Source organism: Ostrea edulis, chromosome 5, assembly GCF_947568905.1.
Source record: "Ostrea edulis chromosome 5, xbOstEdul1.1, whole genome shotgun sequence".
Classification (NCBI taxonomy): Eukaryota; Metazoa; Mollusca; class Bivalvia; order Ostreida; family Ostreidae; genus Ostrea; species Ostrea edulis.
This window is the reverse complement of record NC_079168.1, coordinates 23,308,992-23,336,478: the sequence shown is the minus strand read 5'-3', so window position 1 is coordinate 23,336,478 and position 27,487 is coordinate 23,308,992. Positions and strand designations below refer to the sequence as shown.

Genomic DNA, 27,487 nt, shown 5'->3' with positions numbered 1-27,487 from the left:
TCCTCTGTCAGTCAGTCAGTCTCACTTGGTTTTCTGCACTTTTTATGCCCCCCCCCCCCCCCCCGAGATCAAAGATCGGGGGACATATATTGTTTTTGTCCTGTCTGTCATTCTGTCTGAAACTTTAACGTTGCTAATAACTTTTGAACAGAAGCGATAGAGCTTTGATATTTCACATGAGTATTCCTTGTGACAAGACCCTTCCGTGGGTACCAACATTTTTGACCCTGTGACCTTGACCTTGGCGTTTGACCTACTTTTTGAAAAGTTTAACCTTGCTTATAACTTTTTAACAGTAAGTGATGTAAGTGATAGAGTTTTGATATTTCACATGAGTACTCCTTGTGAAAAGACCTTTCCGTTGGTACTAAACCTTTTGACCTTGACATTTGACCTACTTCTAATTTTTTTTTTTACATAGGTCATAACTTCTAAATGGTAAATATTAGAGCTTTCATATTGTACATGAGCATTTCTTGTGACAAGATCTTTCTACTGGTACCAAGATATTTGACCTTGGCCATCTTTGGAATTGGCCATTATCGGGGGCATTTGTGTTTCACAAACACATCTTGTTTCATCATGTTTTAAGGAAGCTGAAATTGAGTGTATGGTTTCTACTGTATGTTTACAAATCAAGTTTAAGTTTAGTCACAGTTGAGTGATTTTATCTGGTTTATGGGACTTTGTGCTTAATGTAGTTTTCTTGACTTTACCTTGCCTTAGCTTTGGAATATGAATATTTTATGCAGTTATTGAATGAGTAGAAACAAATTAAGCTTCACTTTTGTTACAGTTTAATTATTCTAACAAATATTGGAGAACTTAGTCTCATGGTTGACTGAATTCATTCTTGTATTCTGTGTAGAGCTCTTTATTTTTATTGTGTGAGATTTATATAATTTAAGGCATGTCAATTTGTATTTGAGTCCTTCAGATTCGCTGCATCTATTTACAGGAAATTAAAATTACAATATTTCCTGGTATTAAAAAATAATATCCACTTGCTCATCCCAATATACATGGACTGTAATAATGACTTCCCTCAAATAAATAAATAGGGGGCACCGATAGGGGTCATGTATTGCATTTTGCAATACTCTCAGAATGCTTGTTGATTTCATGGCTTCTGAAGAGGGAGACTGGACGCAGCATTAAATTTCTTGTAGCTATATTCATTCTTTCATTTCTTAATCTTTTCTTCTTTAGTATTAGTTTCAGTTGAAAGTGAAAATAATGAAAATTAAACTGCAGCGAATACCAGGCGATATACAGTATATAATTCAAGTTGTAATGTTATTACGCCTTCTAATCGTTAACAGGAGAGGAAGGAGAATGCGGATCTGGAGGTAGAGGTACAGTCCCTGAGAAGAGACAATATCCGCCTTCAGGAGGAGTCCCAGACTGCCGCGGCTCAGCTCCGGAAATTTACCGAGTGGTTCTTTCAGACTATAGATAGACAGTAGGAATCAATCTATTTAAAGGGAGATAACTCGAAAAATGCTAGTGATGTTATTAAATTAAGTGTTGTGTTACTCATATTCTAGTGATATTTTAATGTGATAACGATTCTAAATTCATGAAATCCATGACTGCTTAAACTATGAAATAAAGTATTTTGATTAAGAGTGTGTTTGAACTGAAGCATTACGAAATTCAAAAGTGTTCATGTAAATCATGTGGTAACCCATACACGGGTTTACAATGTTGGTGCATTCAATTGTGAATATTCATTGTTTTCATTGACATTAGTTTTAGTTATTGTATTCATAGTTTAGACATTTGTTTACTGTGAGCATTACAATGAAATACTCGTTATGTTGTTGATAAATTCATGTGATCAAACTGTATATCGCAGATTTCATGTTAAAAGGAAAAAGAACTTCATATGCGGTTGTGTACTGAAAGCGATATTTTGTGTGTTTGTACTGTATATATCTACCAACACATGGTTTTTTCCCCACAGGAGCAAGTTTTGCCATTCATAATGCAAAAACATGAAAATCTAAATCATTTGTACATTGTGATGGAGATTCAGACAAGCATTATTTATCTTGAATTACAAGACATTTCATTGTACAACTTTAAGCCATACATGTGAATTTTAATCATACAATATTGTAAATAAAACCACTGGTATATTGTAGTATAAGTGAAACCTCTGGTATATTGTATTGTAAGTGAAACCATGGTGTATTGTAAGTGAAACCACTGGTACAATGTACTTTACACTTGGACCTTTGCACTTCTGTACTGAATATCTAGTCAGCTCACTAACTGATTCATTTTGTACATATAATAACCAGCCTGCCTTGTGATGATCTGCATACACCATTCCGTGTCGGCACATAAGTGGCCTTCCATAAAACTACCATTTCTTGTGTATTATAGCCATGTTTATTTCATTTAATAAAATGTTATATGTATATGTCTATATTTTGTATATAATGTAAATCTCTATTAAATTATCAATATTCATACATTTTCTTCAGAATGATTCGTCTCTTACAGTGGTGAGAAACATCCGGAGAAGGAAAGGGTGACCATTCCTTACTAAAACTAGACATTGTACAAAATGGGAATATGACATTATGAATGGAACCTTGCTTCACAGAAAATTTGTCCCCTTGTTTGGCAACATGTTGAGATGTAAAAGTTAATGCTTATATAAATTCAATTATTCATGTGAACTAGCGGAAAAAAGAAACTCGAGTTCGGAATTTGTAATATAACTTTTAGACACATGGACGAAATTTAATTGAATTTGACGCTGAGCTACATCCATGCACTGTGAAAATGTTCTTCAGTTCAAATTCAGTTGACCCCGCTCAACGCCGCTTGTTTTCAGCAGATTTTTCGAGAAAGCGTGCATCCGGGGTACATGTACACCATATGTGCTGGCAAATCATTACAAATTGAACACTGGAACATTACAAATCAGATACACAGCATTTCTTTTCGAAGCGAAACCCGCGATTCAATGAAGTCGATAGGGATTGGGCCATTGCTCTGATAATGCAGGGGCATTCGCAATGTCATGAAGCCCAGCAATATGGTGTACATGAGACAACATCCTGTTTAGTTAGGCGTCTCGGATCCACAGGGAGATTGGGTAACCGATTTCGGACGGCACGCCAAATTGTCGGCACTATTGGTCGGCCAGTGTGCCCAAGAGCGGTTAGGAATCGGTTGTGGACGTTTCATTTAAGGCCACGACATCCCTATGTTGGTCCGCCACTTCCACAGAGGCGATGCTAATGTTGAATGCAGTGCCTGCTTGCACGTGCACCTAATCAGTTTTGTTTGGCCCATTGGAGACGCATGTTGTTCACTAACGTGTCACGCTTTATAGGTCAGATGGACGACAACGTGTCTATTGGCGTCTTGGTGAGCGATATTCTGACGCTTGCGTAACGGAAAGCGACAGATTCGGGGGAGGGTCTGTTATGGTATGGGCAGGGATATCCCAAGGCATGAAAACATCTCCCGTGTTAATCGTTGGCAATCTTACAGCAGTAACATCGGGATCAGCTCTTGAGACCACACGTCCTTCCTCTTAATTATCCATCGACGTAACCTTACGTTGCAGTTGGGCAACGCGAGGCCCCGTGTTGATAGGGGTTATCGTGACTTTCTGGCCCAATATTTGATTGGCCACCACACAGTCCATAATTGTTCCCATTCGAACATTTGTGGGACGAGCTGGACAAGGATGGTTAGGAAGCGCGTCAATGTCCTGTATATAACGTCGCTCAACTCAAGCGGGTCCTTATTCAAGAGTGGAATAATATCCCTCAGAGGACAATAAGCACCTTGATGGGGTCAATGTTAAGGAGAGCAAGAACAGTGACTGAAGCCAGGGGTGGGCACACACGCTACTGATTCGGGTCGGGAAGCGGTGTGAGGGTATCCTTGTTTTAAAGTTATCCACGCAAACGCCGTCTGTGACAAGACAACAAAAATCATCAAAATCATTCAGTAATGATGAAATGATAAAGAAACCCAATGATGAACTATTCATCAATGAATCGTGTACAATAATAACTATGGAAAATAAACTTTTCTTTTTTCCGCTAGTATAAAAGTAGATACTAAATGACAATAACAGAACTGCTGTTTCTTTTGAAGTGATTTATCCGTAAGGGTTTTCCTAGTCTGCATTGACTGTAGCTGGGGTAACAGGAGGGTGATATTAAGTACTTGTGGCTAAAGTGGACACTTGTTGGGATGATGTAGACATTTGTGTGTGGAATGTACAATGTGAAGCTCCTTGTACTCCCAACTTGTGATCATCTTTTGAGCACAGAATTTAAGATGGTTTTATATATACACAATATGGATACAAGGGCCAAATACAAAATATTATACAAAGCACTAAAATGACCAACGACACGAACAACCAGATTGTCAAATTTTAGAGTTTGGATCAGCTCTTTGGACGAATAAGGCATGTCCTAATTCGCTCCGCTTTTAACATTGATTGGCAAGCCTAAAAATATGTAGTCTGCGTTGTAAATACGTTTGTAGATTAGTGTAGTTGTAGTGTTAGATGTATTCATATGTTATTATTCTGTTAATATTGGCCATATATTAGGTAATTCTTTTCGTTTGTCCTGAAGAAGGGACGGGTCGTCCCGAAAATTTGACAATCTGGTTGTTCGTGTCATTTGTCATTTTAGTGCTTTGTATATATGTGTGTGTGTGTGTGTGTGTGAAAACTCCAGATTTGGCACTCAAAGTGGCTGAGTATTTTGGCTAATATGTACCCCCCCCCCCTCTGTAATCTTGGATCTGCCTCTGAATTTGACACATCAGTTATGTTTGATTTATTTATATGTTGCATTTTTTAACCCCGTGGGGATCCGGGTTAGAATAGGTCCTCCGTACCCCCTTGCTTGTCGTAGGAGGTGACTAAATGGGGCTGTCCTTCGGATGGGACCGCAAAAACCGAGATCCCGTGTCACAGCAGGTGTGGCACGATAAAGATCCCTCCCTGTTCAATGGCCATAAGTGCCGAGCATAGGCCCAACTTTTGCAGCCCTTCACCGGCAGTGGTGACGTCTCCACATGAGTGAAATATTCTCGAGAGGGACGTATAACAATATTCAATCAATCAATCTTATGATTTCATCATTGAATAAATGTTACAAAATTGTTGCTTTTCTATGTTTGTGGTTTGGAAGTTGTAGTATGGTTCCGTGGAAATTATAGTACAGCTTAGCTCCTAGAAGTTATTGTATGTTGGATTTCTGTAAAATATTGCACCTTGACATCCTCTTAAAGATGTACCTGCACATCACACATGTAACAACAACTCATCTTATTTCTAGTGATTATTTCTAATTTATAATGGAAGGAAAACTTATGTATCATGCGCTAGGAATAGAAAAATAGATTCATTCCTTAAATCAGAATATAATATATGACAGAAAATCTTAATATTGTGAATTTACTGGATGATATTAATCAATATGGGAATCTTTTCACCCTGCGTTATTTTCATTTTCAAGCATTTCGTCAAAATAAAGACTATTATGAACCCCAATTTAGTAAGAAATTGAATGTCTTTTTATATTCTTGTGACACATTATCATGGTTCTTTCTCGAATCATTTCAAACCTTGAATTCAGCTCATGAAGCAAACATCCGTGCGAATTTTCTTAGGTACTCGATATTAACAAATTAATCTAAACAATATAGTATTGATATAGACAGTCAGTAAAATTCATGTTGAGATTAGATTTTGAAGGTGATACAAAACATCGGTAAGGAATTTGTAATTTTGATAAACTAGGAATACATAATCGCAGTTTTTTATTTAACAAGTCTTTTCTCAGTTAATGGTCACGGAGCCCGGTCCTTGCAATCTGATTAAAATATTAATAAATTCCTTATCTGAACTTTCATATCACTTTGTTCCTAGTGTCCTAATTCCGCGTTCTTGGTATCTTTCACTTTAGGTAACCCGCGGTCCTTTGTACCCAATTTCCTTCACCCATTGTTATAAACACGTATAAACTATCAAATATGAACCACAAGTTAAAGGCTAATACATGTATATTTAATTACATCATATATTATAGATTGGTGGAAGTACATTCACAAAAATAAAATCGGATCTCGCTCTCCTGGGTACTACTAACCAGAGTGCGCGGGTGGAATTTCATAAAATTGTGAATATTCATATGTATAGCGCTTACATTTAAACATTTTTATAAAATAACATTGCAATATTTGTCAAAGGAATTTGTTTCAGCCATATTTGGACCCGATTCCGATTATTACTAAATTTGTGATTTGAGAAAGTATTGAACGACATATAAAGACATCCGTAATTAATTTCATCTATGATTGATAGTTACCCGGAATATCAATTCATGATCTTTAATTAATTTCTTGTTATTTATTCATTTTTGATTTTAATTTACATTTATTCATTGATGTTTTGCTAATATAGTTTTAATACTATCTGTCACATAGCCATCATAATTGACCTTTATTGCTATTATACCATACCATATAATTTTTTATTGTGTACAGTGCTTTAAAGTGATTATTTGCAACCATATAAATATCATCATTATTTTGTTTAGTTGGTTTTTTTTTAAAATAAGATAAAGCATAATCTTGGAAAATTTGACACAATGCACTGGTATTTTTATGTAAATATGTACGTATATAGTTAGTTGGATTTGATCGGGCCAAACGGTGAACAATGACCTGAAACGAAAAATTTAGATATTTCTTAAAATAATGTAAACAAACACTATATTCCAGATATATATTTAGCCTGTTGGTTAAAATAAAGTAACAACACCTACAAAATGTGGTATAATATTGCAGTGAATTATGAAGTTTTACTAGCGTCCTCTGTTCAGAACTCGCTGACAAGTACCTGAGAAATCAACGAGTTTTTAACTTGACTCGCCTAGATATCTACTGAAGGAGAGCTCAGCCCTACTAGAGTACCCTAGTATCAAAATTTTGAATTTTATTCAAATAATATTCAAAACCAAAGTGCTCCTTATTATAAGTGCTCAGTTTCCCATCAATTAATTCATGTCGATTATTGTACCAGGTTTCAATGTATTTATCACAGAGTAGTTTATTTACAATTTTCATTATACTGCCTATATAATAATCTCTGAACGGATATACAATTTCAACATATTCTAGAGATTTTTCTTTTTTCTTTGACACTGTAAACCACCAGGTATTGTTACACAAGCTTTCGTCATTTGGTATTTGTCAAAATTCTTTTAAATGGTTTCAGTCTTATCTTAGCGGAAGATCACAATGTGTTAGATAGAAAGGTGTTTTGTCAGATGAAAAAGATGTTACAATAGGAGTGCCCCAGGGGTCCATATTGGGTCCATTGTACTTCATTTTATTTGTTAACGATTATCCTAAATGCCTAAAGCACTCAAATGCCTCTATATATGCAGATGATACATCTCAGGATGTTTCACATCAATCTATTGATGTTATTGAGCAAAGGTTACATGATGATCGTTTAAACTCTATGAAATGGATGGAAAGTAATAAACTTACGATGAATTTAGCGAAAACACAATGTATGTTGATTGGCACTGCACAAAAACTCTCAAAGTGTAGAAAAATGTGTATCAAAGTAGGAGATATTGTTTTAGATACTGTTAAAACGGCCAAACTTCTTGGTGTACAAATAGATGAATGTCTAACCTGGTCTGTACACATTGATTCTTTATGCAAGAAACTTTCACAGAAAATAGGCATTTTACGTCGTTTGCAAACTTTTATGTCAAATGCAGCACTATTGAAAATTTATAACACTGTTATATTTCCCCATTTTAATTATTGTTGCACAGTTTGGTGCTCAGCCAAAAACAGGGTTTTTATTGACAGACTTTTTAAGTTACAGAAAAGGGCAGCCAGAATTATATTGAAGGTGAAAGTAACTCAGACTTCTACAGCTGATATTTTTAGTGTTCTTAAATGGATGCCTGTTCATGATTATTTTGTATATAGAAAACTAGTGCTTGCTTTTAAGGTTCTTAATAACATGACACCAGAATATATGAACGTTTTTAATTTTGTCAGCCAAGTTAGTTCCAGAACAACAAGAAGTAGCGATAGTGGCATTTTATATTTACCAAAAGTTCGAACTGAATATTATAAACGGTCTTTTAAGGTATCCTCTACAATTTTATGGAATCAGTTGCCCAAGTCTGTCAGAAGCTGTGGTTCTATTACATCTTTTAAATCAGCATATTTGCAGCATTATTTCTCAAATAAGTGATATATAGATATGATGTGTATGTATGTGTGTGTATGTGTGTATGAGTATGTATGTGTGGATGTGTATGTATATATATGTGTGTATATATATGTGTGTGTGTATATATGTATATATATATATATATATATATATATATATATATATATATATATATATATATATATGTATGTATGTGTGTGTGTATGTATGTATGTATATGTGTATATATGTGTGTGTGTGTGTGTATATGTTTATTTTCCCCCCAGTGATATCGTGTGTGTATTTTATGTATATATTTTATATTATGTTATCTATTTTTCTATTCTCTCATTTATCTTTCTGTAAATATGTTTTATACAGGACCACAATGTAAACTAGTCATTTGTACTAATTGTGCTATCCTGTCTAAATAAAAGAATTTATTATTATTATTATTATTACTAGTGATGATGATTACCATGACAGTTTGTTGTTGAACTGCAAAGATTACTACACAGATAAGCATCCTTTTCAAGTACTTAAAATACATTTAGGTTTTTAAGTTTGTACCAACAACAGATGATTGATTTCAAAATATCATAATGTAGAGAAAATCTCCCCAATTCTGATAGCCTAGTACAGCAATATTTGTACTTTTCTTCTGCACACTAAGAATGCATTTAGAATAATTTTTATGAAGCTTCCCACAGTGATTTTAAAAGTTTGTCTGGATCAAATGGTGATGATTTTAATCGATTCCATTAACCTATATATCCACCCCATATTATGTAATTATATCATTGCAATATGTTTCTAAAATAGATATATATGTAAAGGCTTAAATCGATAATGGAGAGCCTTGAGTATCTGAACCATTTTTGGTATTTAGGAAACTTGTCTTTGAACATAAAAAAAATCGAAACTCTGATACATAGAGAAAAAAAAAAGGCCCCATCATTCAGTGGGTTTATTTCTACACCATTTTGATTGTGATAAGTTGTGTTCCTTAAACGTTAATAGTAAAAAATTGAATGGCAAAAGAAATATTTCATCTTGTTTACTACTGACGATTCAACTGGATATTAGAGTTACCACCCATACGTGGAGGTCTTCAATACGGGAGATAAGTAAAGCCATAGTAAACACGCAGACAGGCGACGTGATTTGCATATTACTTTGTTTATCATTTTTACAAAATTCAATGAGAGGTTATTTTACTGACATATCACAAAATGTAGGAACACCTTAATCTGGATTATCTTTTATATCATAAAGATACGAACATCGAAAAGAAGGGAAAAGGTGAAGTGTACCACGCATGTATCATGCGACGTATGAACAAAAGTTCAAGTGTTAAGTGGTGATGACTTAGCTCAGCTGTAACAGAGAAATTCAAGTTCCTGTTATTAAATTTACGCAAAATCTGTTTGATATCACGTGTGTACGTTTCAGTTATTTACTGGATATTCAACCATTATAAAATGAATTGATAGCAAAGGCCGTGTAAGGTTTGTTTACTCCAGCAGTGGAAAACTCTAAAGAAAGCCTTTATTTTTTCAGACAAATATGGAGTATATATATGGCATCTTCATCATCGCAGCGTTTCCTGTAGTTTTCACGTAAGTAGCAGGAGTAATTCACGTGTTACATATTTTGATGAGAAATGAACTCTCTCTTAATTTTTGGTACTATGTTAGTAATTCTCAGAGAATCATGGAATGGATACTTAGTTTTTGTATATAACGAGGATATAAACAATGGAAGCATAGTGTAATTTGTAAAATCAGCAAAGTTAAAATCACCCCATGCGTTTATTGTTTTTGTTTCTCCTCCCCCTAATCTTGGTTGAGATTTGGTTCAGCTGGATATTTGGACTGACACCTTCACCGAATCTCTGTTGCTCTGAATGTGTGATTTCTAGTCAACTCGTACCCTGACCGACGCATACCCAGGTCAATTCGTACCCAATAGGTCAACTCGTACCCAAAAGACAAAAGTCAACTCGTACCCAAGAATCTGCCCATAATGCAATATATCTATGCACATATAAGTGACATATCGCTTAGGTACGAGTTGTCATCAATTGAAGAGGAGGAGTCAACTCGTAACCAGATTCTTGGGTACGAATTGACCTATTGGGTATGAGTTGACCTGGGTACGAGTCGGTCAGGGTACAAGTTGACTTGACTCTGAATGTGTGGTGTGCTTTTTAATGCACCAAAATTTAGTGTTAAATCTAAAGCAAACTAGCATGGTGCCGTGCCATGCTCTTTTTGGCTGGTGCCATGCCCTTTTTAACTGCACCATGTCCTTTTTTCTCTATGAATTTTTAAAAAATATTTGTTAATATAAACAATTGTTCTTTATTTCACAAGGTTGATTGAAAAGTTTAAAATCAAGGGACCAGTTATTAACTTTTAAAGAGACTAAATGATTATTCTATTACTATCATAGTATGATACAATGAAAGTGCCCCGAAATTGTCTTGCCTTAATGAAAAGTGCCCTTTTTAACATATATATGATATGTGTGCCCTCTCTAGATCCTAGATTTAACACTAAAAATTGTTGAAAAAATCCTACAGATTGATACATCTGAACAGCAGTCTTTCATAATTCATATCTGGAAATTTATATTCAACTTCAGCTGGTTCTAGTAATTGATGTGCACTTACATGACACATCTGTTTGCTTCAAATAAGTAGAGGCACACAGTTTCCAATGATTTTGCAAAATCTTTACAAAATGTAATGACACCCATTTTCTCATGAACATACTGCAGTTGGAAACAATGCACATATGAATCTTGATAAATATAGAACATCTATGTTAACAGCTGGGAATTCCGACAGAAATGTAAGTAGATTGTAAATAAAAGAAAGAAATTTCAATTTTTGAAAATATATCAGCTAGCACTTCACGTTTGACATAGCTCATGAAGCATATAAGCACTTCATGAAGTATGCCAACATGAAGCTTCAGTTCTTGCCCTCTTACATATTTTTAAGAGATGAAGTTATTTCTTCAATAAAAAATGGAGATGTGTAATGTGTTATCGATAAATAAATTCTGCTATGAATTATTCCTCAAAACTTTCGAAGATCTCATATAAAAAAATGTAGAAGATAGAAAGTTTAATTTAGAAAAACCATTTGATTAGAGAATTAGTGTATTTACAAAAACCATATCATCAAATTGTTAATAAAAATGTTGCAGAATTTGATTATGAATTGATAGATAATATTTTGTGTAACATATCTTCCCAGTATCCAGTATGGTTCCCAGGAAGCTGAGAAAGTTCTAGATTGATATAAGGTCTGCCGGGGTAATATTGTATTGTAAAGTGCTTTGAGCAGCTGGAAAAGTGCTATATAAAACCAATCATTATTAATTATTATTATTATTATCTTCGGAGCAAATGGAACATGGTGTAGACAACAACTGTTAATGACCTAATTGTCTTAAACATCCTCATACAGAAACTTGCGACTATGTCATAGAGGCTTCCTTATTCGGAGCATAAAATGTTATATCGCTTTTGTCTTTCACAAATTTCAAATATGAGGAAAACCTGTCTATGCTGTTTGTATGTGTGATGAGGATACATGTATATAATAAAGGGGAAGCACATGGTAATTTATATTTCATGTTTATTTGTTACAGAAAATAAAAAGCGTTTGATTGTCATATATCAACACACTTCATAAAATATGACTGCGTGAAGTGTCACAGTTCATATCCTCAAGTATTTTTAAAAAACTGAAATTTATTTTTTATATCTACATTCTACTTTCATTTCTGTCAGAATTCCTAGCTGTTAAGATAGACGTATTAATTTTCTGTTCATACGTGCATTATTCACAATTGCAACACATTCACAAAGAAATGGCTATCATTACAATTATCAAAGACAAAATCATTGGAAATTATGTGTGTGTGAAAAATAAAATTCATGTTTAGTGAAGTAAATGTTTAGTAAAGCTTTATTGCTCTCATTTCAAATCTTCAGAAGCTTTACATTGAAGATTTGAAGAAAGCACCAAAGCTTTACTAAACAATTTTATGTTTCTTTCTTTACATGTAATTTACCAACAACTTGGGATTCTGTTGTATTACATATATATATCTAAAGTGTAAAAATTAAGTGAAAAAGTTTGTTGTTCTTTGATATTTTTATGAAAATGATGCAAGTTTCTCATGCTCACGACACCTGTCTGTGGACGTACTAGTAACACATGTACATAATGACTCTCATTTGATACATTCATATGAATTTATAAATTGACCACAAGTTTGACAAATGATAACATTCTTCATTGTAAAACACAGAAATAGGTTATAACTAATCATTGGAAAAGGGGTTACAGGAGTTGCAACCCCTTTCATTTTGAAAAAAAGGAGGGGGGGGGGGGAGAGAGAGAGACGTCAATTAAATAATAGGTGGCTACCATTTAGTGGCAGCTGCCAGTTAAATCGATTTTAAATTGATACTCCTGGCACCTACCGACTTCCATTAAATTTTTTTTTATGTTTCCAGTTAACTGTGACGAATGATGGAATAAAACAAGTCTATATTTTTAGTAGTACATGTATAGATATTTATACGATGTATTCTAACTTGTCTTCTTATTATGATATATGTAAGGTTTTTATGTCAAATTAAAGGGTCGGTACATTGATAAATGTAAATATATACATGATGTATAATAGAATTATTTTTGTTTTAGAGATGCTGTGGAGAGCTGGAGCTACTTTTCCTTTGCCCAGCAGTGGCCAATTGCTGTGTGTGCACAGGTACAGTCCAAATATATTCAATGATATATGTAGATAAGATAAGTTTATTCCAATTTTGGGCCCAGAAGGCATAACAGCAAGACAGCTTATAAAGAAGTAAAGAGGGAAATGTCAAGAAAATGTTTACAGCATTAACTACAGATTACATGAACTGCAAACTACATGTGGATGTAGCATGTAGGGGAAAGAAGTACATACATATATGAATTGCAAAAAAAAGAGAGAGAGAGAGAGAGAGAGAGAGAGAGCAAACATACTGAATCAGAGCAGAGTCACTTAAGAAATGAATTTTACTTTCAAAAATTCAGTACATGAGCATGAAGTGCAATGCTTCAAACCAGCATGCTTCATGAACATGTTAACATGTTCAATTCCCAGCCATTAAAATAGACATACTTTTTTTTTATCAAGATTCATAATATGTACATTGTTCACAACTGTGAAATCACATTCATGAGGATATGACCGTCATTAGAACTGGTAGAAATATGACCGTCATTAGAACGCCATTAAACTGGTAGAGATAGGACTGTCATTAGAACTGGTAGATCTATGGCCATCATTAGAACATCATTAGAACTGGTAGAGATATGACTGTCATTAGAACTGGTAGAGATAGGACCGTCATTAGAACTGGTAGAGATAGGACCGTCATTAGAACTGGTAGAGATAGGACCGTCATTAGAACTGGTAGAGATTAATAGAATCCTTCATTAGTATGAGTGTGAGATAGGGAAATTCCACTGAGGGGACAAGATTCGCAGTCTTGGACGAGGCTTTGCCGAGTCCTAGACAGCGAATTTTGTTCCAGAGGTGGAATTTCCCTATCCTGCACGAGTAAATAATGAAGGATTATTTTTCTCACATTTTAACTACAGTTTAGTGCATAAAATTAGGAGCTTTCAGAAAATTTTAGATTATCAAAATCCTCATTTGAACTTCGATGCAAAAACTAATTAGATAGGCAGAAAGAGCATACCCGAAAATGGTAAACTAAAAAACCCAAGGTTGTCCACCAGAAAGCTATACTACATTAAAATTTAAAGATAACAATCTTATGCAAAATATTTTTACTTCACTGTGTAACGTAAATCTTCACCGTGTAACGTAAATCATAGAAAATTTATGACGTCACAATCAGATGACTTCGCAGCAGTGTGAGACAGAAAAATCTCACATAGCTGTCTCACATGGGTAAAGTCAATCTCACACTGGTGATAATGTGAGAAAGGGCCGTCTTTAGAACTGGTAGAGATATGACCGTCATTAGAACTGGTAGAGATAGGACCATCATTAGAACTGGTAGAGATAGGACTGTCATTGGAACTGGTAGAGATATGGCCATCATTAGAACTGGTAGAGATAGGACCGTCATTAGAACTGGTAGAGATATGGCCATCATTAGAACATCATTAGAACTGGTAGAGATATGGCCATCATTAGAGCTGGTAGAGATAGGACCGTCATTAGAACTGGTAGAGATAGGACCGTCATTAGAACTGGTAGAGATAGGACCGTCATTAAAACTGGTAGAGATAGGACCGTCATTAAAACTGGTAGAGATAGGACCGTCATTAGAACTGGTAGAGATATCAAGAACAAAAACATTGGAAATGTAAATATGAAGAATCATCAGTCAGTCATGTAATGTCAGGATAATGGACGCGTATATTATCTCTGGCATTACATTCTAGAACCAAGTTTGAAATATCTGTTAAGAGACGTTACCATTGATATTTACAACTTGATATTCATTGTTGTTGGTGGTATAAATTTGTTCCACGTGATACTTAAATGATGCACATTTCATGACTCTGCAGGGTGATTTCAGTTAGGGCTATGTATAGATGGTTCCATCCAGTCAGTACATAAGTTACAGTAGATTTTGTATGGTTCGAGGATATTTGCCTAACTATTGGTTGTTTGAGACATAGTGTTGGGTTATGGCTATGACATCACTGTATGACATCATTGTATTACATTAGCAATGAGGCAAAACCAACAGTATCAACAAAATTCCCTGTCACAAGATCATACACGTAATGGTGATTTAAACTAAAACTGATATGAGAAGAAACAAAACACTCTACCCAGTATTGTTATTGCTGCATGAATAATATCCTCAGCTCATTGAGTAACGAATAATCAATAGATTTCACAAATGATACATGATGCTAAGATTGTTGCATATGATCCAAGTAACAATAGATCAAGGTCATGCACTGGATTTGTGTTACAATAACTTTGAAATATATGATATTCCACCTTATGTAAGAATTGCAGAATTTTTTTTATCGTATGCTTGTGTGAGATCGATTTATCATAGATTTTATATTGGCAGTCTGTATGACATCATCACATAGTTACTTAATTCCTTCAAGTGACTGTGTGCTTCATTTGAGTTGACTGTGAATGATTGATTTAAACATCAAAGGTTCTGCAATTTTTTGATTCTCATTGCATTAAAACTTTTATACCTGCATGATCTTGAAATCTATATGATTATGATGCCAATGCATGGAAATGCCTATATTTGATCTTAATTTGAAAATACACATAAAAAATTATTGTAAATTGTAATGATGGCTATGAATGCACAGATGTACTTGTAAAACATTGTTGTATTTTTAGCACACACCTTGCAAGATACCCCAATCCGTGCAAGGCTGGGGAATCCACGGATTATGGTGAGGATCTTTATACTCGATCACATTTATACAGTATTCAGATACACTGAATTCTTTAACAAATATTTTATGTCAGAATTCTGATGTCATGTAACAAGTCAGTGGCTAAACAAAGTCAGACTTCATTTCTGTGAATGCCATCATCTAAATGATGTCAGTAATCTGAATGATATATTTTCTAGGAACAATGTTTTGCATGTTATTAATAAATACAATTCAGTTATTTAGAGGCTTTATTTATCCAAACAGTTTTGTTTGGAACCAAATTAAACATGTGTCCAATCTGAAGAGACTTGACTGACACTCATGTAGCCAGAGAATATCCTGCAAATTCATATTTTAAAGGAGACCTTAGAAGTGATACAAATATTTACATTCACTGTGTGTATTCTGCTATTCCGCTTTAAAATTCTATTGAAATCCATTACTTGTCATTCACGACTATGAAGGCAGATTTTGTTTTGATCTAGTTAGATCTGGTTTTTAGTGCTGTCTGTCTGTGTGTGAATATGCACATTCTATGAACTTCGCAACTTATTTTCACTGCATCGTTGAAATTGTCGGGAAAGATATTTTCTGGTGTATTTTTCAACATTTTATTTGAATTTAGAGTAATAGAGAATGCATATCTATATTCATTGTCAGATACCTGTAACTGATCTCACCTAGCTTCTACTCAAACGAGGTCAGCCATGGGTATCAGACGATGACCAATATGTATATGATATGGTTTATTTTATGAGTTTAGAGTTTCCATCTGGACTATTTCCATTGTCCAAATATGGAAATACCAATATGAAGACAAGTCATGGTCAGGTGATCATACGTTTGAATAAATAGGTCAATAATATCTATATTTTACATACTTGAAAATACAGTAAAATATCTGCATCTCGAATATAGTTTATCTCGAATACCCCGCTTGAGTCGAAGTCGACCGCCGGTCCCAGCCATTTTCCCTATATAAATGATTTAAAAAACTTCTGATATTTCGAACATGGTAATCTCGAATACTCCACTTATGTCAAAGTATTTTCAAGATCCCATACCCTAAATTCACCTGGTTTATCTTGAAGTGCAGTAAATTTTCCGCTCTGCTTACCATATCTGGCGGTGTTAAGTCACACATTCACACCCGCGGCTACATCAATTATAATCAATGACCGCTAATCCACACGCGCCTTTTCCGAGTAGACCCAGGTCGCAATAAACGGTTCAACAGGGTGATAAGTGACGTCTTCCAACATTACGGCTATAGTTCACCGCCAATTATGAACTAACACACCCGATTCCAGGGATGGTGTTTTGAAAGACACACGTTCTATCATTAACATGTGGGGTAGATAAACTCACAAAATCGTCGAAGTACGTTTGAAGGTAAAGTTCTTAAAAACGATAACGCAATTAATAATACACGCTTCATCATTAAAACTAGTACAGAGAAAACACGAGAATTTATTTAATAAACATTTAAAAGTTTTTCATTACAATGCAAAAACTACATCCCAGTCGAGCCTGGACAGCAGTAAACTTAAAGTAAGCATACAGGTACGGTCATCTTAATTTTGAAACACATTGTGAATTCAATTGGATGTTTATTTATATTTTAAAAAACCGAAATGTTTGTCTTTGAAATTCCACAATATTAATTTATCAACTTGTTTTAAACTATAAGAAACGGCAACAGGGTTTTTGTTTATAATGCAAATCCCATACTATGCATCAGCTATCCTCCTTCAAAAAAGATATCCAAGATCGATTTTGGATATCTCGAACCCCCGGATATCTCGAAGTTTTTCCAAGGTCCCTCGGACTTCGAGATAGAGATATTTTACTGTATTTATATTTCAAAAAACAGAAAAACGTAAATATAAATTATGTCTGAAATAATTCTTTGGTTTGTTAAACTGGTGATATAGGTTGCAAACATTACTGAAAAATTGCAGAACCTGCTAATGCGGGTTAGGTATGTATTTTTTCTGCAAGGTTTATGACTTGAATACTTGGATGTTTGTGCATATATAACGGGGAAATTATAATGTTAACAGTCAACATTGTAGGTGTACTTTTATGAAAAACCACCTTTAAGTTAGTATACAAAATATTTGGTTTTTGTTTATTGAATAAGAAAAGAAAAAAGAAGCAATTGAGGAAGTCATTTTATCACTGTGTAGTAAAAGGAAAAGTTGTTTATGCATTATCTTCATAAACATTTCAATTATTGGGATCTAAAGATAAAACTTTTAAAGCCTCACATCATTTCACGTAACAAAATGCCTAGTGAAAGCAGGACATTATCGCACATAGATCCTTGTACAATCAAATCTGACTCGATTCCATCATTGTTCTTAACCCAGTACACTGGACCTTTAAGATAAAAAAAATTGAATTAAAAGCATTGCTGGAAAGTCTGGTATCAAACTGATGGATGGCAAAAAAATGTCATGTCCTTTTCTGGTTTTTATCTAAAATGTCATTGCTACCTTTTGTTATTATAGGCCATCTGCAGACTCTAAAAGTAGAGGACCAGAAAATTGTAACTCTTCGTGGCCTTTTGACATAAATGATGTCAAGGTAGGTTTCATATAAATGTCAAGGTAGGTTTCATATAAATGTCAAGGTAGGCTTCAAGACAAGTTTGATTTGAATGTGTAAGTTATGAATTAATGTATACAAGAGAATAAAGTATGAATGATGTTGCCATATTGATTATGTTACATGTACTTAAAGTCGTATTACAATCTCTGTGTCTTTTCTTAGGGAACCCTCTTATTGTCTTGGAATGCTAATAGGGTCATGGGGTCAAAGGACATAACTTCTGTTCATGAAAATGTACATGGATATATTCATATTTGCACCATAGGTTGGTTTTATAAAAAGCTTGTTAATGATTTCGTCTTGGGTCAGGGGGCCAAAGGGCACACATTTCTGTTTCTATAAGGAGATACATGTATTTTTTCCAGTGTGATGACTATTATTACCCTGGTGGGAACCTAAGTTGAAAATTCAACATTAGAACTTTGCCTTGATAGTGGACATTTGTGTTAAACAAATACTCCTTGTTAAATAATAAAAGATCAGTACATACTTCATTCTTGGTAAATGGAAAGTTCAAGGTCAAACTGTGACTGATAATGTCCAAGGTCATATATCAAGGTTAGGATCAAATTTGTCACAAATACTTGGCCACAATCTGTGATTTTTTGAGGAATTTTGTGAATGGGAAAAATCCGAAAAAATTACAAATATATACAGTGTCACGTCAGTATATCGCCAGCTTTTGTCCCAGCCTATTTTGGCGTTATATCAAGGGTGGCATTATAAAAAGTTCGACCATTTTAGTTTATCAATTTGAAAAAAATGTGGTTGATCAATTAGTAAATTATTGCCCTTTTATTGCCATCCACATATGACAAGTTATGGAAATGCATGAAATTGTTTTGCTTTAATTCTTAAAGCTTCGTTAAATAGTGGGATGTTCTCTGCTTGTGCATTTGTAAAACTCATAAATACATGTATATGTACGATCATTTCATTTGTGGTATGGTAGGTTCTACGAGGTGACCAAATACGTTGAGCATATTTTTCTGTAACACAGAAATATGACGTCACACACATCAATACACACAAAGGTCACATGATACACAAAATTTACAGCAGCTGATAGTAATTTCATTTTTCCGTTGTTTATGTGTGGGCAATCTGATTAAAATCAAACCTCTCACTTCGCTCGATACAGTCGCAGCGACTGTCCATATATCGAGCGAAGTAAGAGGTTTGATTTGAATCAGACTGATGTGTGGGCAATTCTACTGGTCAATTTCAGAGAACAATTTTTATGCCCCCCTTTGAAAAAGGGGGCATATTGTTTTGCAACTGTCGGTTGGTCGGTCGGTCTGTAGACCGTGTGTTGTCCGCTTAATATCTTTCGACCCCTCTGCTTGATAACAACCAAACTTGGTACAGGGGTTGCCCCTGGAGAGTAGATGATCCTTATTGATTTTCAGGTCACATGGTCAAAGGTCAAGGTCAAACTGCTGGTCTTTACCCCATGTGGTAGACCATGTGTTGTCCACTCGATAACTTTTGACCCCTATGCATGATAACTACCAAATTTGGTACAAGGGTTCCCCTTGTAGAGTAGATGATCCCTATTGACCTTCAGGTCCAATGGTCAAAGGTCAAGGTCAAACCTATGGTCTTAAGCCCATGTGTTGTCTGCTCAATATCTTTTGACCTCTTTGCTTGATAATAGCCAAAATTGATACAGAGGCTTTCCTTAGAGAGTAGATGATCCCTATGGATTTTCAGGTCACGTGGTCAAAGGTCAAGGTCAAACTGCTGGTCTTAACCCCGTGTGGTAGACCATGAGTTGTCCGCTCAATATCTTGAGAACCATTCACTTGATTGTAATGATATTTCATATGTGGGTTGGTTATAAAAAGAAGAGGACCCCTATTGTTTTTCAGGGCAAAAGGTTAAAGTTCAAGGGTCAATCTACTCTGGACATAGGAATATACTATCCGCTCAATATCTTGAGAACCCTTTGCTTGACAGACATCAGACTTGGTACACTGGTACATCATCATCAGAAGATGACACCTATTGATTTTGAGGTCACATGGTCAAAGGTCAAGGGTCAAACTGGACATAGGAATATATTGACCACTGAATGTCTCAAGAATCCTTTGCTTGACAGACATCAAACTTGGTACACTGGTATATCTTTAGAAGGAGATGACCCATATTGATTTGGAGGTCACATGGTCAAAGATCAAGGGTCAAACTGGACATAGGAATATACTGTCTGGTCAATATCTTGAGAACCCTTTGCTTGACAGACTTCAAACTTGGTACACTGGTACATCTTCAGGAAAAGATGACCCCTATTGAATATGAGGTCACATGGTCAAAGGTCAAACTGGACATAGGAATATACTGTCTTTCAATATCTTGAGAACCCTTTGCTTGACAGACATCAAACTTGGTACACTGGTACATCATCAGGAGAAGATGACTACTAATGAATTTGAGGTCACATGGTCAAAGATCAAGGGTCAAACTGGACATAGGAATATACTGTCCCTTCAATATCTTGAGAACCCTTTGCTTGACAGACATCAAACTTGGTACACTGGTACATCTTCAGGAGTTGATGACCCCTATTGATTTTTAGGTCACATGGTCAATCCACTCTTGACATAGGAAAATATTGTCCGCTCAATATTTTAAATTGATGATACTACTCTCAATTAAATGATGTGTGTGTGTATAACCCTTTTCAATTTTGCACCATGGGGGGCATATGTGTTTTACAAACATCTCTTGTTAAATGGTTATATAATCAAGTTACTACTGCAATTACCAATACTTACCCAATTTCATGACACACGCTAAATTCAGATTCATTCCGATTTACTAGACAGACCAATTATGTATAATTACAACTTCCAATTTGACCTTTGTACCTGAAAATGGGTGGCAGATGGCAGTAGGTGAATTTGGCATTATATCGGGGTTTTTTTAGTGTGTATGGAAATCTGTCCTACACATTTTGATTGCAGCATTCGGGGGTGGTGATAGACTGAGGTGACACTGTATATAGATACATAAAGGTATATAAAGGTATAATGCAACCACAGAATTTGGAAATGCAGGATATAATTTGTTGCCTTTAAAGGATCAAATCACAAAAATTTCAACCTGCAAAAATTCCAGTCCTATGGTATATTGTTCCACACACATCTTGTGAATGAACGTCTGTCTTTGTAAGAAGTGCAGAGGTATGCAGAATGTATTTAGCCATACCTCTTTGAACTTATTGGTGAACTAAAATAGTGACAGATGGAGTAGGCTCCATGATGTTCTTTTTCTTGTAGACATGCAGTTCTAGTACTACACTATATTCACAGAGATAGTTTTACACATATGTATATGTACTTACATCTTCATTGTTGTTTCAGCCATTGGTATCAGATCTGAAGAGGGACTGGCCAAATCTTTTTCCTGATACAAAGGAGAATAGTTTTTGGTAGGTAACTCTGATTTTTGTTCGAGAATTTACTGACATGTTTATACTGTACACAGCTTTAATTTGACTCCTGTTTATCTTAAGTAGTGAAATCTGTTTTCACCTCTAAATTGCGTATTTTGGTTTTCTTAAATTTCAAGTAATTGCTATGATTTGTTATTTTCACTGCAGTTGTAATTTCATGAATTCATTCAGAATAATACAGTAATTTTGTGACAAAATGTCAGACTAGATAATATGACTTATGGAACTTTCTGTTGTAGGAAACATGAGTGGTCTAAACATGGAACTTGTGCTATCTCCTTGCCTGCTACCTCTAATCAGCTAAAATACTTCAGTATGGGACTTCAGTTGTATAACAAGTACAACCTTACAAAGTAAATTCAATCTTCTAATTCAATGTTTACTTTATATAGCTTATTTGGCATTTATTGTTTTGATGATTTCAATTTTTAGTTTTGATAGCAAAAGCAAAGAATATTAAGGTGGATCACTACACCGCCATTTTGTATAACAGCTGGTTAAAGCATTTAATTTGAAGTAGGATTTCACCATGCAAAAAGTAATACAATCTCTCAATTTACCGGCATATTCTATGGATTTTTTTTTATAATAGAAAAGGTGTTTTGTTTGCAAATAAAAAAATTTGGGTGTAAATTTTGCTATAATTTGATGCATGATATAAATTTCTAATCAAACAGGCCAAGAAGAATTGGGTAGATGTTCTAGACCTAGTTTATTCAGTAAAAAATATTTACGAAATATTAATTAACTGAATTTGTCTTCTTTGCTTTAGAATACTCCTGAACCAGGGAATAATAACAAGCAACACAGCAGGCTACATGGTAGGTGGATTCAGACCAAAATTTGTATCCCTTCCATGTACACTTTGATTTATTTAAACAATAACATTCTTTCTTTGTTGTTTTATCAGGTGATGAAGGTAGCAATCATTGCAGAAAAATTCACAACTTGCGTTATTAGTAGGTTATGCAAATTTTTTCTGCAATGTTTGCTACCTTCATCACCGATAAAACAACAAAGAAAAACATTTTATTATATATATTTTTATGTAATTTCGTTCTAAAATATGGTTGACACAGAACAACCAATATACCCTTTGACCTTGGTGACGCTCCATATTTAGTAATGATGACGCAGACATGCGGTACCAATAAACCAGATTGAACTAGTTTGCAACAAACATGTATTCATTATTTAGGATGAAAACAATGTCAATTTCAAAAGAAATATAAGAGGAAAGATTCAGTGAATGTAAATATGAACTTATAAAAAGCAAAATATTAAATATGTACAGTTCTGAAGTTTTTTGTAGTCACATCTTGTTATCTAATAGTCAGGTTTATGTCCAAGTAAAAGTGAGTATTACATCACAATGACTGTTCCCATATGCACATAGTTGTAGTCATGTCACAAAAGCATATTTCATTACAGTTATGTTGCTCTAGAAAATCTACTGCATACAGAGAAATATCCTAGTAGATTATAAATTCAGTATCTAGATCTGTTCAGAAGTGCACAGGATTTTTCCTATGCTTTTGTTACCTTTGGGGTGTATTGAAACATGTACCCCTGATTAAACTAATTAACTATTATTTGTTATGCATACATGTGCAGCCAGAAAAACTTTGTGGACGCCGTGTATAGAGTAGTCGTTTGGATGATGGTCTTATACTTGTTACAGTAAGGACAGGTATTGTAAGGAAGATAACCATCAACACCAAGGTCAAAAGGTTGTACAGGTGATGACTCGAACTTCCATCTCTCAAAGTTCTCGGTCTCTCAAAGTGAAATCATGGTCCCAAATTTTTCTCTATATAACAGAGCCAATTTACTAGTGATCTCTCGAACGTTCAATCTCTCAAAGTGAAGTTGGGTCCCGTAAAACACATTTCATTGTTTTTCACTCTCGATCTCAAGTGGTGGTAGCGTATACCCACCATTACCCAATCTTGTAATAATTTCCACTTGGACTTTACCTGGATTTTGTTGAATGCTGGAGGATAGTGTGTCTGTGGTAGTTATGTGTTTACATGGGTGAAACATCCCCATGCTTCTTTGTGGAGGTGACAAACTTGAGTATATAATTGGCTAATTGATCAGTTTATACCTTACAATGGGGTCTTGTGGTGATTAAAATTATATAATCCAACTATGACTAAAATCTGTAATTTGTTTTGACTTGACAACGAGAGAGTAAGTTTTAGACATTACATTGTAAGTTAGAGATCTACAGACTGTTAAATTTCTCGAGTTTGTTCTTTGTGTAAAGTTACTCTAAAACACTGTTTTACTCATTCGTTAGAAGTTTTGATTTGTGTAAAGCGACATAACATTGTGCACTGTTTAGTTAGCGATAAACAAATAAATACATAAACTTAGAAATCTTTTTATTAATGCAAAATAAGGTTCTTTATTTTCATATCAAATTAACTACCTGACAAATATGAAGGAAAACATGTCAAAACGATAGGATCTTGTTGGTAAACATTTCCGGTTACTGTAAAATCTGAACCATATTTCGGACCTTCAATTTCCAAATTTCGATCTCTTGAACTCTCGATTTCTCGGAGTTTTATCAAGGTTGCTTGAACTTTGAGTTATCAAGAATCACCTGTAGTTCGAAAATAGTAGTTGATATGACAATGATGTGAACACAGAATACTATCTACAGTCCCAGGTTGTAGAACTCTGTCTTTCAGTATTAATGATACTTATTGAGTAATTCTGTAATAAGCTAGGGGAGGATCTGCTTTGCATGTGGTGCCCTTGATAATGGTCAAGCATTATGTTCTTGTACTAACACAAATATAACAGCATTACATTCTTCCGGTATTATACATAATTTATGCTCTATTTTTAAGGTTAATGCTACAGAGGCAGCTCTGAAAAGAGAACTTGGTGTGAATACTGTGGTACAGTGTGTTTATGACAAGGTATGCTGTATCAAGGGGAATAACTTTTAAAACAATTATCTGAAAAACTGTATGATGTAATTGTATTTTATATGATTTTTATCTTTTTAATGTAGGAGAAAACAAAGAAACAGTTGCTGTATGAAATAGAGATTTGTGTGAACAAGAAATTTCAGTTAATAGACTGTTACAATGATAAAACTCCCCAGAGCACCTGTCCGAAACACGAGCCAGTCTTTTACCCGCCTCTTCATGATGAAGAACTCAAGGTTGAACTCTCTGTGATCTGATTGATTTCGACCATTGTGTTTAGTTTTATAGCTCACAGTGTGTCTTCCCTTATATCAAACCCCATTGTGATCTTTTAAGAGGCTGTCCCCAAAAAAGTCAGGCAGGCATTTGCATAAAGAATATTGTGGATCAACAAAGTTTTTATTAATTTAGAATTATGAATGCACATTATGTAAAGATATTAATTAATTTTTGAACTATGGAAATATGTTGGTTATAATATCCCATAAAAGTCACAATGTAAACTATTATTTCATATGTATCTTGTAGAACGAGTTTCGATTGGTTAACAAACTGGGTGTAAATTTCCGTACACCATACTGAAGCTAGGGCTAAATAACTTAACATCACAAAGCATTGTATCTGTGCATGCTAAGAAAAAAATCATGACTTTTGTTCCATTGAACATCTTTGTCACGATTCCACACATTATGTTATTTACAACTGGCTTATTGAACATGTAAAATATCTTGCATGAATTTCTTATTTTAATCACTAAATAATTACATGCAATATCATATGGTTACATAGGAAATAAATTTTTTATTCAGGTCCTCTCGAGGTTATGTGGGGATTTATCCTGGCTTTATTTGAGACCTGTAGCCTCAGGATGTATGGAATACAGGCCAGGGTTAATCCCCGCACACCCTTGAGTGAATCTGGATAAAAAATATTATAAAGGGTAGATAAGTTGATAACTCTTGTCACTGCACTACATTTTTTTTTAAAAAATATAGCAAAAATGTACTCTGTATTACATCCAATATATTTATGACAGGAAAAAATATTACCTTTGATGAAATACATAGTAGTCAATGTAACCCCCCCCCCCCCCCCCCCCCCCCCCAAATGTTAGGTCCTGACATGAAGTGCTATTTATACTATACACAGTGTCAGATTTCAATGGACATCATCTTTTAAAAATGAATTTGCTCATATTAAAACTGGTACCTGTTGTATCTTAAGATATTTCTTAACATTCCCCAGTAGCAGTGTATGTTCTATTTTAACCTTTAGTCTATTTGATATTATATGTGATATTATGTAAATGCATTGCTAATTGTAAAATAATTGTCTTAAATGTTTCTAAAGTAAAACTTAGTGAGTTGGAAGAAAGAATTGTATTTATGGTGTAGTTTTCACCACTGTAAATAAAGAAGATACTCTTTTAATGTTGAAAGGTGTGTGGTATTAGCCCACAGGTGCTTGTTTCATAGACTTTGTAAGCTATGCTATTTATAACACATAGCTTACAAAGTCTATGAAACAAGTACCTGTGTATTGGCCCCCTGAATTGACTTTATTTTGATGAAGAGTACACACGCATGTAAATGTGGGATATTTATAGAACAAATTCTTATGATTCCAAGGTAAATAACATTATAAATGTTTACATTTCCAGAATTTCTTTTTTTGAGTTTTGTTGAAAAAGTGCACAATATTCCAGTTTCCCTTTCTGCAAACATAGGGTGCATTAGAAGATACAATACATTTTATTACAACTTGTGCATTATCACATAAAAATTAAACATGCAAGACTGATTTCTTCAGTATATCAGACACCCATGCAAGATTTTTCATGGTGAAGTAAAATTATTTGTATTGTTTTCTTTAAATTTCAATTTGATGTAGCTTATCTTTGAGCACTCTTGTGCAAACTATTTCCAGATATGATCTTTCTAACTGTCTCATTAGGGTTTTTGCATTTAAGTTCAAATGAGGATTTTTATTGTTTTGAATTTTATCAGCTTTCCCAATTAACATCAAAGTGAATGAAATGCGAGAAAATAATCCTTCATTTACTCATTTGAGATATTGAAACCCAACCTCAGGAATTTTCTGTGTTTACACCTGTAGAAATTTATTTAAAAAAAAATTCTGATGTCTACATAAACTAAATGGTTTATTTTAAAATTACATTTTTGTATAATTATAGAAAGTTTCTGTTTCATCATAATCTTTACAATGTATATGCAAAACAAATATCAGGAATTTACATTCATTGTTATGTGCCTTCAGATATGTTTTTAATGCAATGTAGAGATAAGATCCAACATAACATACAGTGAAACACAGTTATAGAGAACACACTTATAATGAATTTAATGCTTACAGTGAAGTGATTTTCATTCCCTGTAGTTTTAAAACATATTATGAACTTATTGGATATAACAATTTACATTTGTAATAAATCAAAATTGTTCTAGCACTTTGCTGTGTTTTACTGTATATTGTATATTGAATTTCAGATTGACTCATTTTTGTTCTGAATGACATAATAAAAAGGTTTCAGTTGCAAAACTATAGATTTCATATTGTATGCATGTTCTTAATTTGACTAAATAGCTGTTCAGCAATATGTGAAAATGTTAAATTGCAATCGCTATACTCCTAAAGACATGTATCTATTTAGATTAGTGGTAAATAAGATAAAAGCAAAAACTAATGTAAATATTAATTACTTTGTAAATTAAGGAATCTGCAATATTTGGGACATAAATGAAATTAGAATA

The 27,487-nt window shown here is 34.2% G+C and overlaps 2 protein-coding genes across 8 annotated transcripts in view; both read left to right on the top strand.

The window, feature by feature from the left end:
- Window positions 1-2,480, top strand: part of LOC125650096 (signal-induced proliferation-associated 1-like protein 1) — a 43,105-nt gene extending 40,625 nt beyond the window's left edge. For all 6 annotated transcript variants that reach the window (XM_056167203.1, XM_056167207.1, XM_056167206.1 and 3 more), the window contains one exon: window positions 1,323-2,480. In XM_056167203.1, coding sequence (XP_056023178.1) covers window positions 1,323-1,466 — 144 coding nt within the window. In that variant the 3' untranslated portion in view covers window positions 1,467-2,480. The remainder of the gene's footprint in view (window positions 1-1,322) is intronic.
- A 6,876-nt stretch (window positions 2,481-9,356) lies between these two features.
- On the top strand, window positions 9,357-27,487 carry LOC125652728 (ribonuclease Oy-like). 2 transcript variants are annotated; one of them, XM_048882111.2, is made up of 10 exons: window positions 9,357-9,538; window positions 9,797-9,855; window positions 12,963-13,029; window positions 15,661-15,716; window positions 18,215-18,290; window positions 21,680-21,747; window positions 22,011-22,124; window positions 22,544-22,592; window positions 24,633-24,704; window positions 24,800-27,487. In XM_048882111.2, the coding sequence occupies exons 2-10, from the start codon at window positions 9,803-9,805 to the stop codon at window positions 24,971-24,973; spliced, it is 729 nt and encodes a 242-aa protein (XP_048738068.2). In that variant the 5' UTR covers window positions 9,357-9,538; window positions 9,797-9,802; the 3' UTR covers window positions 24,974-27,487. The 2 variants fall into 2 exon arrangements, with proteins under 2 accessions (XP_048738068.2, XP_048738067.2); XM_048882110.2 differs by having other exon boundaries at window positions 9,369-9,677.

Excerpts from the sequence above, each read along its gene's own strand:
- LOC125652728 (XM_048882111.2), top strand. The coding sequence starts at position 9,803 with ATGGAGTATATATATGGCATCTTCATCATCGCAGCGTTTCCTGTAGTT. Across the intron at positions 22,593-24,632 it reads GCAACACAGCAGGCTACATG|GTTAATGCTACAGAGGCAGC; the intron begins GTAGGTGGATTC and ends TCTATTTTTAAG. Across the intron at positions 24,705-24,799 it reads TACAGTGTGTTTATGACAAG|GAGAAAACAAAGAAACAGTT; the intron begins GTATGCTGTATC and ends TTTTTAATGTAG.